The sequence below is a fragment of the Podarcis cretensis genome (genome assembly GCF_951804945.1).
Source record: "Podarcis cretensis genome assembly, chromosome: 15".
In the NCBI taxonomy this organism is placed as follows: Eukaryota; Metazoa; Chordata; class Lepidosauria; order Squamata; family Lacertidae; genus Podarcis; species Podarcis cretensis.
This window is the reverse complement of record NC_137185.1, coordinates 32,290,529-32,311,732: the sequence shown is the minus strand read 5'-3', so window position 1 is coordinate 32,311,732 and position 21,204 is coordinate 32,290,529. Positions and strand designations below refer to the sequence as shown.

General features: G+C 44.0%; 1 protein-coding gene across 1 annotated transcript; it reads right to left on the bottom strand.

Annotated features, from left to right (window-relative positions):
- Window positions 1-2,818: 2,818 nt before the first annotated feature.
- Window positions 2,819-21,204, bottom strand: CHEK1 (checkpoint kinase 1). Its single transcript, XM_079955077.1, has 13 exons — window positions 21,015-21,204; window positions 17,743-17,827; window positions 16,859-17,082; window positions 16,167-16,231; window positions 16,002-16,071; window positions 13,281-13,469; window positions 11,114-11,218; window positions 10,736-10,831; window positions 9,504-9,612; window positions 7,273-7,450; window positions 6,024-6,155; window positions 5,072-5,173; window positions 2,819-4,297 (listed from the first exon to the last, which is right to left on the bottom strand). Exons 1-13 carry the CDS (start codon window positions 21,199-21,201, stop codon window positions 4,202-4,204), a joined length of 1,638 nt encoding a protein of 545 aa, XP_079811203.1. The 5' UTR covers window positions 21,202-21,204; the 3' UTR covers window positions 2,819-4,201.

Sequence of the window (21,204 nt, the reverse complement as noted above, 5' to 3'; positions counted from 1 at the left end):
AGCAAGTATGTGAACGGATAGTTTTTGGTGCTTCTGTGTGAGATTTTGTGTGTGTGTGATCCTGAAAAAAGAGAGTGCTTTAGGTTGGGTAACCCTGGGAGAACATTTGGGGCAGAAGAGATTTCCTGAGTTTTAGTGGGGTGGTTTGGCAGGAATGTTTAAGCTGTGCCACCAATTAGGGTGAACCTGAATATATGTAATTAAACCCAAGATATGACGAGACACTCATAAGTCTGCAAGGATGTGCTTCCCAATTAAATCTGGGTAAGAGTTGCACCCCTCACATCCTGTCTGGGTAAGCAGGAGAGGTGTAACAATACTCATGCTGTTTTTGTTTTTGTGCAACCTGAAAGCCCCCAGCTCAGGTGTGGTGAACCTTTGGCCCCCAAAATGTTGCAGTACAACTCCCGTCCACTGGCCATGCTTGATGGGGCTGATAAGTTGTAGTTTGGCAACATCCAGAAAGCCAAATGTTCCCCACAAGTGATTTAGTTGGCAACCGATTATTGGGTCCTTTGGTCTGATTGAGTAATGCTCTTTCATCCAATGTTGGGATCCCAAACCAGGAATACAGAGGTACCTCGGGTTAAGTAATTAATTCATTCCGGAGGTCCGTTCTTAACCTGAAACTGTCCTTAACCTGAAGCACCACTTTAGCTAATGGGGCCTCCTGCTGCTGCCGCACCACCAGAGCACGATTTCTGTTCTCATCCTGAAGCAAAGTTCTTAACCTGAGGTACTATTTCTGGGTTAGCGGAGTCTGTGACCTGAGGTACCATTGCAGTAAACACCGTTAGTTCATCCAAATTGCATTAAGTGCTGCAAGCACTCAGTTTTAGCATTAGTCACTTTTTGATTGGTTAACCCAGTTTTGCTTGGAGCCTATAGAAAATGTAATATATTGGTACTTGATTGGCTTATAAAACCATTCATTCATTCCCACCGACAATACTAACCTCTTAATCCCACCAATTCCTAATTCCAGCTCTATTTACAGAGCATTCCTGGCCCCAAGATGATGCTAGCATTGTCCCAAATAATTCTTGAAGATTCTTTGAATTTAAATCCTCTGAACTGGCTGTGCCCCAATATGCAACGCTTTACCCCAGCGTATGGACTTACCTGCTGCGAAAGTGAGCATCACTGAAAAGCCAAACACCAGAACCTTATTTGCTTTAGTTTTCATTCTATAAAGGGCAGAGAGACAAAAAGAACCCGCTCAAGTCTGGTCTAAACAGCATGTGAGGTTTTCCAAGTCTCCTCCTCCATATTACGTGGTGGTGTTGAAACAGTCCGGATTACCTATTTATATTCTCAGTCTTGGTCAGGTTATCAGTCAACAGGAGACAGAACAGCCAGTAATGATTATGATGCAGACATGCACACCTGCAAACATCAACTCGTTGGTTTGGTGCTTCGGGCAACAAACAGCCCACAAAATGTTCCAAGAACAGGTGCTTTTCCCCTTTACAGTCTCCTACAATTCCTTATCTGTCACACGGGATGGCACAAACTAGCAGTTTTATTTTCTAAAAATCCAGATCTGTACGTGCTAAAATGACGTAGCTTCCCCGATTCAGAGCAGCCTTCCTGTCACATGTCAGAAACACAGGCAAGACCACCACCCTTCCTATCCAGAGTAAAGAGGGAAGAAATGTTCCAGTTTCGGTCTTTCTTTTCCCAGGAAAATCTTTAAAAATCTCTTGATGGGCAAGCCATGAAGAAACATGTTGGGAGCCACTTAATGTAGGCCGCAGATAATAAATATACCAGTAAAACGTATCATCTGAGTGCAGTACAAGTATACATGTGTGGGGTTGCTGTTAATATGGACTGAAAACATGTGCTTGTCACAGCAAAAAAAAAAAAAACCCCACAAAACTTCACTGTGCCACATAGAAGCTACATACTGGTAAATACATAGAGTGGAACCTCAGGTTTTGAACATCTCCATTGACAAACATTTCGGAACCCAAACACCAAAAACCCACAGTAAATGCTTCCATTTTCGAACGCACCTCGGAAATCAAACTTCCAAGGCGACTTCCATTTTGAGTTTCCCTATTGTATTGAGCCATAAAGAAGGCTGATCACCGAAGAATTGATGCTTTTGAATTCTGGTGCTGGAGGAGACTCTTGAGAGTCCCATGGACTGCAAAAAGATCAAACCTTTCCATTCTTAAGGAAATCAGCCCCGAGTGCTCACTGGAAGGACAGATCATGAAGCTGAGGTTCCAATACTTTGGCCACCTCATGAGAAGAGAGGACTCCCTGGAAAAGACCCTGATGTTGGGAAAGATGGAGGGCACAAGGAGAAGGGGACGACAGAGGACGAGATGGTTGGACAGTGTTCTCGAAGCTACCAATATGAGTTTGACCAAACTGCGGGAGGCAGTGGAAGACAGGAGGGCCTGGCGTGCTCTGGTCCATGGGGTCATGAAGAGTCTGACACGACTAAACAACAACGTTGTATTGAGGCTTCTGTATTGAGTTTTCAGTTTTCAAACGTTTCGGACGGTTTTATGGAACAAATTTTGTTCGGAAACTGAGGTTCTACTGTACAAGTATCAATGGAAACACACTGTATACCACACCACATGTTCCTACAAGATCTTCAGTTACTGAAACCCCTAGAATTCTCTCAATTTAACACAAAAGTCAAGTTCCCCAGAGATATTTCCCTCCATTTTGGTCGCCCAAGCATATATCCCTTTGTGATATAGTTTATTCCAAACCACCTTGCTAGAAGAGGGAATTATCAGGATCTTCCATTTAGGGTAAATAAAGAAGAAAACTTGCATGCTATACACTGACAGCGTTCTTTTAATCCGAGATCATTCTTTATTTTGCAAATTGTTTTATTTTCTTTACAGACACGTTAAAAATTCAGTTTTGTAGATTTAAGTATGGGTCAGGAAGTATGGTCAGAAACAAGGTTTGTGTGTCACCCCCTTACTCTCTTAGTGCAGGGGTAGCCAACCTGGTGCCCTCCGGATTTTGCTGGACTACAACTCCCATCAGCCCCATCCAGCATGGTCAAAGGTCAGGAATGATGACAGCTGCAGTCTAGTATCTGGCCACCTCCACTCTAGTGTGTTTGCATGGTACATTCAAGTTTAACCAGTTAGAAACAAGTTTGCTTCCCGAAAGACAGAACAGCAAAAAAGGAAATAAAAAGAGTGAGGAGTCTGTTAATCCATTACATCTTTTTCCATTTAGACCGGTGTTTCCCAAACCTGGGCCTCCAGCTGTTTTGGACTATAGTTCCCATCATCCCTGACCACTGGTCTTGCTAGCTAGAGATGATGGGAGTTGTAGTCCAAAAACAGCTGGAGACCCAAGTTTGGGAAACCCTGATTTAGACTAAAGATGGGGCACCTATGGCCCCACAATATGTTCTTAGACTACAAAACCCATTATCTTTGCCCACCCTGGTTTGCCCACTTATACTTTAGAGGCTCAGCCAGTCTAATCAGACCTATTAAGGATTAGAGGGGAGAAAATTATACCCTAAAAATAGAAAAAAATATTTTAAAATTGGAACTGATGCTAAAAACAACCACTGGGCTTTATGTTTTCTCAAGGGTGACAGTAGAAACCGAAAGCAATGAACTGCAACTGTATAGCTTCATTCAGAAGCCCTGACTTTAGGAGCAAATAATCATAAACTGAGTCAAGTGATTTGAGAAGGACCTTATTCTGGACCTAACATTCCTACAACTCTTATCATGTTTATATAACATAAACTTATGGGATTTTTTTGTTTTTTAAAAACCAAAGTCATCGAAGGAGCATGATAACACTCATGTTATGCTTTACAAAGGAGCAACTTTCAAGCTCAGTCTGAATTTTTTTTTTACTTTGGGAAAAAAGAAGGAAAACACATGTATATGGATGAGGAGCTTGAGCAACCTTCAAAACAAAGACACTTCTAAGTCAAGAATGTGAACTAAGCTAAGCCACTTGTGACTTTCATGATCGTAATCGAGGGTGAGATACCCCAGCCAACCATTGCAAATGTGCAACTTCACAACAGTTATCGCCTGTTACCATATGTGGATAGCTTGAACGCCTATCCCCATAAAACCTAAACAAAACAAAAGATTTCCATTGAAAGACTGGAGTTTGGGGTGCGGCAGACATGACTTCCCTTAGCAGAAGCCGCTGAATCAAAACAGAACCGCTCTCAAACACCATGTCATCATGTGACAGGAAGCCACAACTTCTGTGTGCTGACGACATCACTCAGCTTCCCTTTGATCTTCAGGAAATGCCTCTTGAACTCCAAGCCGTCACCCTGCATAGGGAAGGGAGGTGGGAAAGAACCCAAGTGAGTATATGTCACTGGAAGGGCATGTATTAGCTAGAGAAACGATACAAGCAGGAAGTAAACAATTATGAGTACAGCCATACCTCGGAAGTCGAACGGAATCCGTTCCGGAACTCCATTCGACTTCCAAAACATTCAGAAACCAAAGCGCGGCTTCTGATTGGCTGCAGCAAGCTCCCACAGCCAATCGAAAGCCCCGTCGGACATTCGGGTTCCAAAGAACGTTTGCCTGTCTAGCTGCCACATTCTGGATTAGTTGTAGTTTCCGGGTCACCTTCAAAGGTAGCCCCACATAGAGCGCATAGCATCCGCATAGCTGAGTTTTCCACTAAGCACCCTGCAGCTCTTGAACCAAGAAGAAGGCTAACCGCAAGCCCCAGCCCATACAGTATGCTAGAACAGATTAGAAAATAAAATGACTACAATGGCAAATATAATATTCTGAATCAGAACATGTTGGCAGCTGGCAGTGTAAAAACATTCTGCAGTACTGAGGAGCTACCACTGGATGGAGCCCAAGTACTATTCCCGCACATAAAACATTCTCCCCACAATTTGCAAATCTCTCAAGAGATTAAAAAACCCAGGTCAAATCAAATCTTTGTTTTCTATGCTGCTAGGTAAAAATGTAGCTTTATTCCTATTTAAGTAAGTTTGACTGGTTAGGTTAATATCTACTACAAGTGCCAAGGCATCCATCTTATCCTTAGAATGAAATGTGTTGGTTAACTTCATATATACCTTAGACAGGCGGAAGTCAACGAGTATTTTGTCATCCATTTCCAAGAGGTTTGCCTTGAAAATCAGTTTGTTGTTTCTTCTATCTGTGGTTGATATGGTAACCTTAGAAGGAAAACGAGTATTTTTATCAGGGGAAAGAGGTTTACAAAGCATATTTACAATCAATAACGCTCACCCTTTTTATGCTGTGAACCGCCCTGAGGTCTGCCGATATAAGGTGGTATACAAATCAAATCAAATTAAAAAAAAAATCTCTGGAGTTGCAAAGTTAGGCTCTCTAAGTTTACGGCAGCCTTCACACTATTTTTCTCACTAGCAAACAAATGAGGATCTGTCTAAAGAGCTCCCCAACAGGCCTTGAATTAAAAGTAACAATTTCTTCCAGGACATTGTGTATCTCCTAATTACAACAAATCATATATATTTATTATTTATTTTGTATGCAAATACATACAAGCAGTGCTTTTTTTCTAAAAATATATTTAGGGGTACGCATACCCCTGCGTCCCCCCAGGGAAAAAAGCACTGCATAAAAGTATGTAAATGCAAATTAATTTTATTTTTTAAAATTACCTGCCCTACTCGGTGCTGCTTACAACTTAAAAATCACAGCGTGAAAATATAAGAAAATTACGCTGAATAAAATAAAGCAACAAACAAAAATGCAAAAGAGAAGAATTAAAAATACAACAAAAGCAAGCATCACAGACAAATCACGACTTTTAGAGCAGGTTTTTCCTGCCAACTGACAGAATAAAAATGTATGTACCACGCAACAACAACAACTACAACTACCAGAGAAGGAATGGCCCATGTCTCACAGGGCCAGGTGTTCCATAATATTGATGCACCCACTGAGAAGACCCTCTCTCTTGCTGCCATCTATCGTGCCTACACCACAATGCCTGTCTGTCCATCTTGTGTATGATGGACACACACAATTAATTCACACCTGGTTTGTGCAGCCCTTCTTCCAGACGTAGCCCATTTTTTCGCAAACCTCCTTCAATACGTGGTAAGACTGGTCAGCGTCCAGCTTCAAAAAGAAACGGGTCATTCTCTTCACTAAGCGCTGCCATGAATTCTAAGAGAGAAAGGAACGGAAGACACCAGAAGTCAGCTGAAGGCTAAAATGAATGTCAAGTTTTCATCAAGGCTTTGCATTGTTTTATGGTGCTAAAGAATTGCATAGCAATCATTTAAAAATATATGTGTCCTGTGCATGAACCAAATATATACACCCTTGTGCAAATTAACTGAAACAAAGCATGTTTTCTATCTTACTCGTAATCCTGTACTCAAAACAAACACAAAAAGTCAGTTGATCATTATGGTGTCGGAAGCCTGCAGCCAACAGAAGGAATGATGCGCTCGCCACAATATATTGAGGTTCTATGAAAGAGTTATTCCAGAGCTGGGAAAGAGGTATCTTGACGGTACTGGGATATTGCAGCAGGACCTATGCCCCTGTCACAGATCGAAAGCAGTGAAGAAATTCATGACAGAGCAGCAACTACAGGTACTTGATTGGCCAGGGAATTCCCCAGACGTAAATCCCATTGAGAATTTGTGGGCTATATGCAAAAGTTTCCGTGCTGTAGACTGGAAGACTGTGGAGAAGCTCATACAGGCGCTGATTCAAGTGTGGTACAGTGAATGTTCAAAACTAGTAGACTCCATGCCAAACCGTGTTCAAATGCTGCTTAAAAATAGCAGAGGTCATATCCATTACTAATATAGGTATCTGTGAGGTTTGTACATGTATACAGTGGTACCTCAGGTTAAGTACTTAATTTGTTCCGGAGGTCCGTTCTTAACCTGAAACTGTTCTTAACCTGAAGCACCACTTTAGTTAATGGGGCCTCCTGCTGCTGCTGCGCCGCCGGAGCCCGATTTCTGTTCTTATCCTGAAGCAAAGTTCTTTACCCGAGGTACTATTTCTGGGTTAGCGGAGTCTGTAACCTGAAGCGTATGTAACCTTAAGCGTATGTAACCCGAGGTACCACTGTATGTGAGTTTTGTACAATAAACTACATTGTTTGTTTCAATTAATTTGCACAAGGGTGTATATATTTTTTTCGAGTGCTGAAGCATTAAATTGGGGGGGGGGGTTGCTGTTACGGCGCAAAACAAAAGCACAAGGGCCTCTACAAGTTCCAAAAACAACGAAAGTCAATAGCCAAGCCACCAGACCAAGTTACCTGGGAAGAACTGGGAGTGCCAAGCAGTTGGCTATTGAGCAGCATGTGTTCAGGGCAAGCTGGCTGGGAGAAGCTGATGCCTTGCACTAGCTTATCGATGCCAGCTGGACCGCTATCCCACAAAGAAAGTCCAGTGCCAGGTTCCGGCTGAGAATTGGAGCAGGTCTTTTTCTCCTCACTGCAGCAAGGAAAACAAAGCAGTGTTATGTTCCTAAATGGCGCAACAACACATTGTCTAGAACTTTTTTTTTATTTCTGGGAGTTAACCGCTACATGCGTTGGTCCTCATAACTGGGCATTAAGTTGGACGTTTTCTTAGCAATTTTCCTCATTACTTAAATCATTCTATCATGATTGAGCTGCCTTAATGCAGGCACGTCCAACAGGTAGATCGTGATCTACCAGTAGATCACTAGAGCTCTTTGGTAGGCTTGAATGGTTACAAGTCTATCTCTATTCTAGCTATTATTCTAGTACCGTATTTTTCGCCCTATAGGACGCACTTTCCCCCCTCCAAAAATGAAGGGGAAATGTGTGTGCGTCCTATGGGGCGAATGCAGGCTTTTGCTGAAGCCTGAAGAGCGAGAGGGGTCAGTGCGCACCGACCCCTCTCGCTCTCCAGGCTTCAGGAGAGCCCCAGCGCCAGCCCCACAAAGTCGGGAGACAGCGGGGAAGCGAAACGCCGCCATCCCGCTGTCTCCCGATGTCGTTTGGAGACTGACAGCGGGGAGACACGTGCTCCTCCCCGCCGCCAGCCCCGCAAGCTCCGGGGACAGCGGGGAGGCGCAGCGCGTCTTCCCGCTGTCCCAGGACCTGGTCTGAAGGCGGGCGGCGGGAACAAGAGCGCTTCTCCCCACTGCCGGCCCCACAAGCGCCCGGGGGGGAAATAAACATTTTTTTTTATTCCCCCCCCCCCAAAAAAAAACTTGGTGCGTCCTATGGACTGGTGCGTCCTATGGGGCGAAAAATACGGTAAATTTAGTTTTAGACTTATAAGCCAGTTTGTGGTGGTGTTGTTTTGATGCAAAGAAGCTCAACAACAACTTAGGCTTCCCGTAAAAAAAAAGCTCAACATTTTTGCCCTGCACCCCCCAAAAACGGGGCTTTCCTCCTCCCTAAAGAAAGCTCCTTAGGGACGCGGGTGGCACTGTGGGTTAAACCACAGAGCCTAGGACTTGCTGATCAGAACGTCGGCGGTTCGAATCCCTGCGACGGGATGAGCTCCCGTTGCTCGGTCCCTGCTCCTGCCCACCTTGCAGTTTGCAAGCACGTCAAAGTGCAAGTAGATAAATAGGTACCGCTCTGGCGGGAAGGTTAACGGTGTTGCTGTGCGCTGCTCTGGTTCACCAGAAGCGGCTTAGTCATCCTGGCCACATGACCCGGAAGCTGTACGCCGGCTCCCTCGGCCAATAAAGCGAGATGAGCGCCGCAACCCCAGAATCGGTCACAACTAGACCTAATGGTCAGGGGATTTAAAGAAAGCTCAACAATTTTGATCTGAACCCCTAAAAGGGGGTAGATCACTGCCAGTTTTTTAACTCTTTGAGTAGTTCACAGTCTCTTGGGAGTTGACCACCCCTGCTTAATATAAAAAGTCACCTGTTTTCTGCATTGCATGTTTGCAGAATCATAAAACACACACAGCCTCGACAGTAGCATTTACCACACAACTTGAACATATTACTTTGTTATGCTCTGCAAGACTTAAAGCATACCCCCACCTTCGCCCATTTTCTCCTGCACTTAAATAAGACCCAGAGGCTAGAACCATCAGATTAATCCTCATATTAAGGCACACATTAAAGTCCCAAAAGTTCCCCAACTTTGGTATTTAAACAGGATAGAATTAGTGCTTTCAGATACAAAACCATCTCCACTGCGGCCCTCGCCCTCTGTGTACGAGTTGTTTTGCTCCTATTTTGTCAAATCGAGGGAGCAAGCTATAATGCAGCGAAGGAGAGGCAAGAAGGAAGAGCAGATTTGGCTCTGCTAAACTGGCTACTGCAGGCTAGTGGCACAGTGCAGGCATGCCATAGATCACCTCTGGTTTTGTTACTCGCGGAACACGTCTTAAGATATGGCAGCACAGAATAAGTCACTGCAGAGCTTCAGAATAAAAAATAAAAAATTCCCCATCAAGTTAAAGATATTACCTGGACACCACATATTATTGCCTGTGTGTTATTGTTATTGCCTGTGTGTTAGACACGATGAACAAATATATTTTTCACCTGCGTGCACTTTTCACTGGAGAGAAGTCCGTATCGGATCGGATGTGCTTAGAAAAACACCCTGGGGAATCGGATAGTCCCCCTGATGAGACTCGAGGCCGCTTGATGCCTAGAAAGAAAAACTAGTACTCAGTTTTCAAAGGGGGCGGGCATTATTTTTGTCATTCACTGTTAAGTACATAGTAAATCCTAAGTAAAATGACTGGATTGTTGCTGTTGTTTTTTAATGGCTCCAACCTTTCCAAAGGTGCTGTGTGCCAGCTTGTCATTCTTCCTAAGACCAAAAGAAGCTAAACAGACATCACTTGTATTTATGAACACTAATGTAAACTCAAAAGCACCTACAGAGGTACCTTGGTAGTTGAACGGCTTCGTTGTCGAACAAATCGGCTCCCGAACATTGCAAACCCAGAAGTGATTGTTCCGGTTTGCGAATGTTCTTTGGAAGCCGAACGTCCGATGTGGCTTCCACAGCGGAAGCCACGCCTTGGTTTTTGAACCATTCTGGGAGCCGAACGGACTGCCGGAACGGATTAAATTCAAGAACCAAGGTACCACTGTATTCGAACTTCATGAATGGTGAGATCAAATAATTGCAAAGAACTGCCAAATGATCTGCAGAATTCTCAGACCAACAACCTCCTCCCATTGTTAGAGCTAGTTAAAATGTTGATTCAAAGTGACTAAGGAGGCTTTCCACATCACATTTTTCATTTAGATGGGTGCTCCCACATGTCACAAGGGAGGGGTGTGTGTGCAGAATCATAATATTGGAATGATTTACACTGGTTTTCATCCTAGACTCAAACGTGAATGTATCGATTTCAGGCATAGGCAAATTCGGCCCTCCAGATGTTTTAGGACTACAACTCTCATGATCCCTAGCTAACAGGACCAGTGGTCAGGGATGATGGGAATTGTAGTCCCAAAACATCTGGAGGGCCGAGTTTGAGGAAGCCTGGATTAACCCAAGATGAGCCCTTATTACTAGCAGACCTTGATAAATGGGACTGATCAGCAAACGGGATGAAAAAGCAAGCAAGATCTATCCTCAAGTAAGATTAAAACAGGGTGAGCCACCTAAATTGTAAATATCAATATCTTTAAATATATAACTCACTCCTTTCAGTGGCATATATGAGAGATGTCAACTGTACCGTTTTCAGATGTCAAAAGATTTCAAATCTGCAGCTACATACAAAATTCACATGCATTTATTTTTTTTAAATTACCTTTCTTTAAAGCTTTTGTGTACCACCTGTCCTTTTTTAGGTCTTCAATAGTAAGCCTTGATGCGGGGTCCTCAGTTAATAGTTTGAGGAGTAAAGCTGCAGAGAAATAAAGAATTTGTTTATATGCATGGCCTACAAGTTCCTGAAATTGTCCACCTTCTGTGGCAATGGCGTGCAATTCAACTGAAATGCCCTCAAACATTGTGGCTTTCCAAATAAATCATTGCAATTTTTACATGAACCAGAGTCACCCAACCTTTAAAGATGTTCTTTGGAGGATATGATCTGTACTCAGAAAAATAACATGCTCATTTCTTAGCAAACCTATCAAGACTGCCCCGCCAAGTAAATATAAAAACAGTCAGTAAAGGTCTGTACCTAGTGGCAACGAGTCTATCTTCTTCCATGGTGACAAATATGTTTTCTTTTCTTTCCAATCACAGTATTCTTGACAGGTGTCAACAGGCTGGTCCCATGGCAGTTCTGCAAGAAAGAAAGCCACATTTCTTGACAAAACTTGTCAGTGATCTGGGAACAAACTAAGAAGGTATTTGGGCTTCAACCAAATGGATGTTAGCATTTTAAGAGGAAGAGACACACCCAATGGTTATAATAAGGTCACTAATAACCACATTAGTTACACAGCAAATTCAAAACGTGGAATTAATAACTACTTAGACTACTAGAATAGTCTCCATTAAAGCTGTGAGCAAGGAAAATCTCCAGCAATTTCTTTTTTTCTGTTCCAGCTTGGCTACAAATGTCACACTATCAGAAAATATGGTTACTATGCAATATGCTCCAGATTTATGCAGTAAGCGAAATCCCTCGAAAAATTCTTGCAGATACACTTGTTTTAAAATTAATTTTATTATATATATTACAACATTTATATCCTACCCTTCTGGTGCAAAAGCACTGCTCAGGGCTGCTTGCAATATTTAAAACTATACGAAACTATCTACCACTGAGAGAGTCAGTAGTTGTATGCTGTTAAAACTGTGAAGAATTCATTATTATTATTATTATTATTATTATTATTATTATTATTTTAAATGCTGTTTTGGCAACACATTTATAAATGAACATTCTATGCTGAATGTATAGAATGCTTTAACTTAAATGGCTCTTCCTTCCAAAGCATTTTTTTTAAAAAATGCAGTATCTTGCAGGTTTATCAAAACACTGGAAATTTGTTGTGGCGTATTATTGCTACTTTTGGTGTTGAATCGGTCAAAATGCTTGTGCTTTTATTCTATCTGCTTAAATTTGATCTAAAAATATATAAATATTTTAAAAGGATGTATTGATGGAGAGGGGAAAGTTCACATAGCTTTCTTGTGGAGAGGAGAGCTTTCTTGTGGTAGACAGTTGGAGAGATGTCCTCAGCTACTCTTGGGAGTAACCATACAGACAATGGTGGTTAGAGGGTAATTAATTAGCTTCAACAATCTGCCCTTAGCTACACTGGAAGGAAGATTTAGCGACACTCCATATATGAATTGTGTAACTGTGTGCTAATAAATGTGCTACTATGGTATCATTTTTAAAGAGAAAAATGAACCACTTGTATTTGTCCTCTGACGGCTCCCTTTGCAACTCAAGCTTTAGAGTGGTGTACGACCTTCCAAGCCATGGGTACCTCATCTCATGTAACCGAATCAGTCACTAAGTTTGTACTTCAAGTTAATAAGATCAGCTAGCAACTTTTGCAGAACTGCTGTCGGTGTTGGTTGTTCTACTCTTGCTTAAATTTTTCAAGAATGAAAAATGTACATGGGCCTTTCTCTGTTTTTTTAATGTCCCCTCCCCACCAGCATATTTGTTCTGCTGAATCGTGAAGGCCTGTAGATTATTACAGTGGTACCTTGGTTCTCAAACGTCTTGGTACTCAAACAACTTGGAATCCAAACACTGCAAACCCAGAAGTAAGTGTTCTGGTTTGCGAACCTTTTTTGGGAGCCGAACGTACTCCGATTTGAGTGTTACGCTTCTGATCTGAGTGCCACACTTCCGTTTTGAGTGTTACGTTGAGGTCTGTCTGTTTTTGCTATTCATTTTACATTTTTGTTTTTGCGGCTCTTTTTGTTTTGTTTTTGTGACTGTGTGGAACCCACTTCAGCTACAGATGGATTGATTGTGTGACTGCAGTACATTGTTTATTGCTTTCATTTTATGAATCAATGGTCTCGTTAGAGAGTAAAATTCATGTTAAATTGGTGTTTTAGGCATTGTTTTTAAAAGTCTGGAACAGATTAATCCATTTTACATTACTTTCTATGGGAAAGCACGCCTTGGTTTTGGAACGCTTTGGTTTTGGAATGGACCTGGAACGGATTAAGTTTGAGAACCAAGGTACCACTGTAATGAACTAGATCAAGAATCACACCTTAATAAATATCCTGAATTCCCAAGAGATAATACACCAAGGCGCACTGCTGATCTGCATCCCTGTTGTGTAAATGTAGAGCATTAGTTTTAAGAGTCAAATCCTTATCAACAAGCTAATGTTAATAAAACGAATTAAAACTTGGGTAGCTCTTACCTCCGGCCAACATGGCAGTGAGTACGATTCCACATGACCAAACATCAACTGGCTCGGCATGGAATTCTTTTCTTTTAAGGACTTCTGGAGCGATGTACGGGAGCGTGCCACACATCTTGTTCAACAATCGCTCACGGCCATTGTACTTAAACACAGTTGCTAGTCCAAAGTCAGAGATTTTGAGATTATCTAAACAAATACAAGCATAAAGAAGGTATCTTGCGCATTATTCTAATTTATCATCTTTGTTTGAAGCACACTAAAGCATGGGTAGGCAAACTAAAGCCTGGGAGCTGGATCCGGCCCAATCGCCTTCTTAATCCGGCCTGCGGACATGAGTAGAATGTGTCCTTTTATTTAAAATGCATCTCTGGGTTATTTGTGGGGCCTGCCTGGTGTTTTGACATGAGTAGAATGTGACCTTTTATTTAAAATGCATCTCTGGGTTATTTGTGAGGCACAGGGATTTGTTCATATTTTTTTTCCTTCAAATTATAGTCCGGCCTCGCAACAGGGTCTGAAGGACAGTGGACCGGCCCCCTGCTGAAAAAGTTTGCTGACCCCTGCACTAAAGTAACATTAATCTAAAGACACAAACATTTAACCTTTTAAAAAATGGTCCTTTCAAGTATGCCAGCTCAGAAATTTGTCACTGATACTACCGTATTTTTCGTTCTATAGGACGCACTTTTTCCCCTCCAAAAACTAAGGGGAAATGTGTGTGCGTCTTATAGAGCGAATGCAGGCTGCGCCGCTAGGCCCAAAGCCAGAACAGGGAGACGGAGCACTGCGGAGGGCTCCGTCTCGCTCTTCTAGCTTGGGGATGGCTGCGCGCACAGCCTCTTCAGGGCAGCGGGCGCTGCGCTCTAAAGGCTTCAGGGATCATTGAGGCTGGCGGTGGGGGAAAGCAGCGCTTCCCCTCAGCGGTGTAGCGTGGGTTGTCAGCACCCGGGGCAAGGCAAGTAATTTGCGCCCCCTAACCCGGGGCAAGGGACGCAGGTGGCGCTGTGGGTTAAAGCCTCAGCGCCTAGGGCTTGCCGATCGAAAGGTCGGCGGTTCGAATCCCTGCGGCGGGGTGCGCTCCCGCTGCTCGGTCCCAGCGCCTGCCAACCTAGCAGTTCGAAAGCACCTCCGGGTGCAAGTAGATAAATAGGGACCGCTTACCAGCGGGAAGGTAAACGGCGTTTCCGTGTGTGGCTCTGGCTCGCCAGAGCAGCGATGTCACGCTGGCCACGTGACCCGGAAGTGTCTCCGGACAGCGCTGGCCCCTGGCCTCTTAAGTGAGATGGGCGCACAACCCCAGAGTCTGTCAAGACTGGCCCGTACGGGCAGGGGTACCTTTACCTTTACCTTTACCTTTAACCCGGGGCAAGGCAAGTAATTTGCGCCCCCTAACCTGGGGCAAGGCAAGTAATTTGCACCCCTAACCTGCCGCCGCTGCCAGCTTCTTCTTGCTGCTGCCTGGGCTGGGGTATTTACGGTAAGGTAGCCACGGCGGCGGCGGCGGGTCCGTGTCAGGTGATCTGAGGCAAGTTGCCGCTGGCGCTGCCGCCCAAACGACGCCACTTGCCCGGAGGAGGGCAGAGAGGCGAGGAAAATGCAACATGGCCCAGCAGTTGCAGCTGCAGCAGCAGCAGCGGGGCTGTGAGGAGGGGCTGCCTGGCGCGCCCTCCGCGGCCCTGACGCACGGGGACCGCGTCGTGCGCTGAGAGCCGCTGCCTGCCGGACGCCTTCAGCCCAGACGTGCACACAGCTCGTCGGTTCCGCGAGACATGGGGCTCTGCTACAGCCTGCGCCCGAGGCTCTTCGGCAACTCCGGAGGCGGCAAGCGTGCCTCCCCAGATGTTGCGCCCGGTGCGGCCGGCCCCCCTGCACCCCCCACACTACGCCACTGCTTTCCCCCACTGCCAGCCCCACAACGCACCTTGTTTTAGAGGGGGAGAACAAGAAAAAAAAAATTCCCTATTCTCCCCCTCCTATGGTCCGGTGCGTCCAATGGAGCGAAAAATACGGTAATCTACCCTGCTCCTTAGTATGCCTGCTTAAAAATATCCCATTGGTACTAGTGGGCCATGTCTCCATAAGCAGGCATTAAGTGTTCTATTGCTGCTCCGAATCAAGGACAGCCAAGTGAAATGCTAAAAAAACCCAAACCCAAGTCCTCTGACTGCTTGATGTTTGGTGTTAGCAACAGAGAGGACTTGTTGCTTTCCCATCCAAAGTGCGGGCCTGCTTTTTCACTTGTGGGAAATTGATACTGAACTAAAGAAATTAGTGATGTATGGAAGTGAGAGCTGGACCATAAAGAAGGCTGATCGCCGAAGAATTGATGCTTTTGAATTATGGTGCTGGAGGAGACTCTTGAGAGTGGACCGCAAGAAGATCAAACCTCTCCATTCTGAAGGAAATCAGCCCTGAGTGCTCACTGGAAGGACAGATCCTGAAGCTGAGGCTCCAATATTTTGGCCACCTCATGAGAAGAGAAGACTCCCTGGAAAAGACCCTGATGTTGGGAAAGATGGAGGGCACAAGGAGAAGATGACAGAGGACGAGATGCTTGAACAGTGTTCTCAAAGCTACCAGCATGAGTTTGACCAAACTGCAGGAGGCAGTGGAAGACAGGAGTGTCTGGCGTGCTCTGGTCCATGGGGTCACAAAGAGTCAGACACAACTAAACGACTAAACAACAAGGACAAGAACAAAGCGGTCTCTGTCTCTTACCCATTCCATTTAGCAGCAGATTCTCAGGCTTAATATCCCGATGTGTTACTCCTATACTGTGAAGGTAGACCTTTCAAAATGATACAAGGCATTAATAGAAAGCATTCATTCAACCTGCTTTCACACACAAAAAAGAGCTTGAAAAAGCAACATAAATAAACTTACGACTCCAGCTATAAGCTGGTGGAAAAACTTCTGTGCTTCTGCTTCAGGCATTCCTACATCTGGCTCTGCAAGGAAGGCACCATAGCTTCATGAAGAAACATACTAATGAAATTTACACAGTGATAGCAGTGTTTCTAATGAATATAACCTTTCTGGTTGTTTGCTCTGAAATAGTTATGGCCGAAGGCATTATTGGTAACAAACTGAACACCATGTTTCACAGTAGCATTGATAGCAGCAAACACCATTTTTGTTTCGATTTAAGTTCATAAAATGATTGCAGGCTACCATAGAGGAGGCTTGCTTTGAATGTGTTTAAATATCCCTGAAATGCAAGTTGCAGTGGTACCTCGGAAGTCGAAGGGAATCTGTTCCAGAAGTCTGTTCGACTTCCAAAACATTTGGAAACCCAAGGCGCGGCTTCCAATTGGCCGCAGGAAGCTCCTGCAGCCAATCGGAAGCCACAGAAGCCCTGTTGGACGTTCGGGTTTTGAAGAATGTTCACAAACTGGAAGTCACTTCCAAGTTTGTGGCGTTCAGGAGACAAAACATTCACGTCGCAAGGTGTTCAGGATCCAAGGAACGACTGTATATAGATGACTTAAATAAATAAACCATTTGACCCTTGGAGAGCATCCTCATTCAATGACCATTCTGTGGCCTGCCTTCCTATCCCATAAAACCCCTTGTACCTATTCGGTCAAAGAGTTCTCCCCCGCTGCAGTACTCTAGGAACAGATACTGAATAGTGCCTTCTCGCCGATGTCCGTAAAACTTGACAATGTTCTCGTGATTTAACATTTTGTTAATGCAGATCTCCTTCTTAATCTGATCTGGGCACTCTATAGCGCATTTCATGTCAACAATCTTCACCGCCACTGCTTCTTCCGTGCGTCTGTTCACAGCCAACTGAACTCTATAAAGAGAAAGTGGAAAGCAGGGTTTTTATAGATAGGCTTTCCTCACCAAACACCATTACTAAAAATTACGCATTAAGCCTCAGCTTTGCTTGCCAGCCACAGCACACATTTCCTCCTCCTGGAAAAAAATGAGCAAATTCAACAACCCAAATTAAAGCTCTTGTGATTTTTGACAACCCTCGACACAAGAATACAGCAGCAATTTCAATTTACAGTTTACTCTTGTTCTGGAACCATTCATTTGCCTCCATATATTATAATAATGTTAAGGGACGTGGGTGGCACTTTGGGTTAAACCAGAGCCTAGGACTTGCCGATCAGAAGGTCGGCAGTTCGAATCCCCGCGACGGGGTGAGCTCCTGTTGCTCGGTCCCTGCTCCTGCCAACCTAGCAGTTTGAAAGCACACCAGTGCAAGTAGATAAATAGGTACCGTTCCAGTGGGAAGGTAAACGGCGTTTCCGTGCACTGCTCTGGTTTGCCAGAAGCGGCTTAGTCATGCTGGCCACATGACCCAGAAGCTGTATGCCAGCTCCCTCGGCCAATAAAGCGAGATGAGCACCGCAACCCCAGAGTCGGCCATGACTGGACCTAATGGTCAGTGGTCCCTTTACCTTTATTATAATATGTTGCATGGTATTGCCTAAGCTATACTCACTCTCCATAAGCGCCTTCCCCGAGGGTCTGCACTAAGTCCCAGTCTTCCACGAAAGGCACGGCCATCTTGACAAACAGGACACACTCTGCAGATCAAAGAAATAAGGAATCGGAAGTCAAGGGTCATAAGTATTTGGCTGCCAAGGCAGAAGGGGGGGGGGGAGTGGCAGAGAATTTGTTTTGCATGAAGTAGATCTCACATTCAATCCCCAGCATCTTCAGGTAAGGCTAAGAGAGAACCCTATTTGAAATCTTGGGAGAGCTGCAGTCAGCCATTGTAGATAACATTGAGCTAGATGGACTGATCAGTATAAGGCAGCTTATTTCTGAAAAAAACGCTAAAGGGGATAATATAGGAGTCTTACCTCAGAATGCTAGGGGTTGTGCGCAGTGCTAGTCCTACTCAAGAGTAGGCGCACTGAGATGATGGATTTTTCGGAGCTAGCCGACCTAACCGGAAGAGTCCGTGACCAGAAGGAGGAGGAGTATCAGGAAGAGTGGATTAAATTTAATGATTATTTAGTTAACTATGTTAGGTTAAACTAAATGAAAACAGCTTGCAGATACTTAATTGGCTGAGGATTTTATTTATGTTAAGTGATGAATTAATATGTTTAATTTCATAAAGTGAAGATTTAAGGATGTTAATGTTTAAGTTAAATTTTATAAGAATTGTGACTTGGGAAACCATTAAAAGGAAATGCAATGAAATTCAACCAAGGGGAACTTAACAAAGTTAATAAGTGTAATTTTCAATAAGGCTATGATTTATGTTTGTTTGTCTTATGTGTTTGTTTGTTTATAATATTGTGAAAACCAATAAAAAAATTGGGGGGAGGGGAAGAGTAGGCACACTGAAGTTTATGTCTATATATATAATTTTTATTAAATTTTGTTTTACAATTTAGAATACTCATTTAAGCATCCTTAAAATATCCATGACTTCCCTTCTTCTTTTTGCATATCTTATATCCCTGAATATTTTACATAAACGAAACCATTCAGTATTCCATTACAGGTGCACAGTGGTTTTCAAACATCTTAGTTCTCAAATGTTTTGGCTCCTGAACGCCACAAACCCGGAAGTGACTGTTCCAGTTTGCGAACGTTCTTTGGAACCCGAACGTCTGACGGGGCTTCTGCACCTTCCGATTGGCTGCAGGAGTTTCCTCCACCCAATCAGAAGCCATGCTTTGGTTTCCGAATGTTTTGGAAGTCAAACGGACTTCCAGAACAGATTCTGTTCGCCTTCCAAGGTATGACTATATTACATCCATCAAAACTTTTTTACACTGTTGAATTAATCTTAATGCTGCCAACATTTTCAAGTGTACACAATTCCCCCCATATATCCAATAAACATTATCCAGTTTTCTCAAAACGTTTGTTCTTCTTGTTCTCTTAGTCTATATGTTAAATCTGCAAGCTGCACATATTCCATGGCTGGCGGAAGTAGAGAGACTATGGGATGGATGTGGATTATTTTGTTTTTTTAAATACTGTACAGTGGTACCTCGGGTTAAGTACTTAATTCGTTCCGGAGGTCCATTCTTAACCTGAAACTGTTCTTAACCTGAAGCACCACTTTAGCTAATGGGGCCTCCTGCTGCCGCTGCGCCACTGGAGCACGATTTCTGTTCTCATCCTGAAGGGAAGTTATTAACCCGAGGTACTATTTCTGGGTTAGTGGAGTCTGTAACCTGAAGTGTATGTAACCCGAGGTACCACTGTACTGTACAAATAAGGCTTCTAATCTCCTATACCTTTTTATGCAGGCCTGTAGAACCTCACTTGTTGAATTGCTCCTGTCAACAAGTTGTTAAAAAGTGTTGTGGAATGAAATACCCACTGTAGAGAATGCCTGGTTCCACAAAACAAGGCAAGTAGGACAAAACAAATTCAAATCTTTTACAACCACTAATTTCTTTAATTCGGACAAGCTTTCAATTACACAGAATTTTGTGCAACACAGCTTGTTTTTCAAGTTTTGTTTTTTTAATGAGAAATGAAAGGGACTCCATGAATGACTCAACATTTGTTGCCTTCTCTGCAATACACATTGTTGCATCCCTCATTTACACTTTAAATAACTGCTAGACAGGAAGTAATTCAACAGGTGAGGCTTTCTCCAGTTCTGCAGACACAGTGATGAAGTGCTACACCTACTGATTGCAGCAAAGTCACTCTTGAGTTGTGTCAGGATGTTGGGGGGGGGGAGAGGATTTTAAAAAACAATAACAATGCCCACACATTCTATACTATTAGCAAACTCAATTCTCCTAGATTATCTTTATCCAAGAGAAAAGTTTGTAGAAATAAATAAACAAAAATTGAGGACCGTAAGAGGCCAAAAAAAGTCACAAAAACGGCAAAATGAGGAGTGCGGATTAACCACAGAATGTGAATTAAATGGAGCTTCCTAGAGGACATAGCTGGATGGCACCTTGAACAGGAGGACACTGCACTGTTTTTGTCGCATGCAGGTCCCAACACAGGACATAACTTTACTGCCTACAGCCATGGACTTCTGCAAACCTGCCAGGCCATTTATTGCATAAACCAACTTTCAACCATTGTAGCATTTTAACAGCATTCATAAAACAGATCGTGAATATAAATCAGAGTTTAAAACTAAAAATCCCTTATCTGCCCCAATTCCTGCTCTCAATCAAAAGTTTATCCCAACCCAGAACTCTTACACACACACACACACACACACACACGCGTCTCCCTCAAATATCCCCCATGCTCACTTTTCAGAAAGGTACCAAAACCTGCAAAGACACAACATGTATGAATTGCCGCCCACCCTTTTGAAAACATCCGTGCATTAGGACGCAGAAGGAAGGGCACGCGCATGCACAACCAATGAAATGGGCTGGTTTTTTTAAATGAAGTTTTAAGTCTCCTTGTTTCGCAATATGGACACCCGAATTAAAACAGCGGCGAAAAGCATAAATATTCAGCCATGGCGACGCTCCTTTGACCCTGCGAGCCTACCTCACAGGGTTGTTTGGGAGGGCAAATTGGGGGAAACCTATGCATGCTGTTCCTTGGAGTGGAAAGCGGGATGCGCGAAGGAAACAAGGAAGAAGAGGATCCCACGGTGGGTGGGTGCGTGGGGGGCTGGCAAGCCAAAGCATCTCTCCCACGCCCCGCTCCCTAAGAATAGAGACCCTCCTCCGCCCCACGTGGGGAGGAAAGAAGAGCGAGAGGAAAGGGGAGCAGCCCAACCTCTCTCTCCACATTTGGGGCATTTTTTTTGGTCCTCACCCGCCCAGCGGCGAGGGCCGCTTCCCCGGCTGATCAGCAAGCGGCGTTTCCCGCCGAAGAGCGTCGAGAGCAAGAGCCGGGCCGAGACTGGGAGAGAGCCGGGAGGAAGAGGCGGCGGCGAGGGGCCGAGGGGAGGAATCCGGCGCCGGCTCCGCCTCCTGCCCCGGCCGCCCGGGTGAGGCAGCATAAT

Bases quoted from the DNA above. Each gene is read 5' to 3' on its own strand.
- CHEK1 (XM_079955077.1), bottom strand. From the start codon at position 21,201: ATGCTGCCTCACCCGGGCGGCCGGGGCAGGAGGCGGAGCCGGCGCCGG. The intron at 17,083-17,742 runs GTGAGTATAGCT...TTCTCTTTATAG, and splicing joins GGGGAAGGCGCTTATGGAGA to AGTTCAGTTGGCTGTGAACA. The intron at 11,219-13,280 runs GTAAGAGCTACC...TCTTTCTTGCAG, and splicing joins CACTGCCATGTTGGCCGGAG to AACTGCCATGGGACCAGCCT.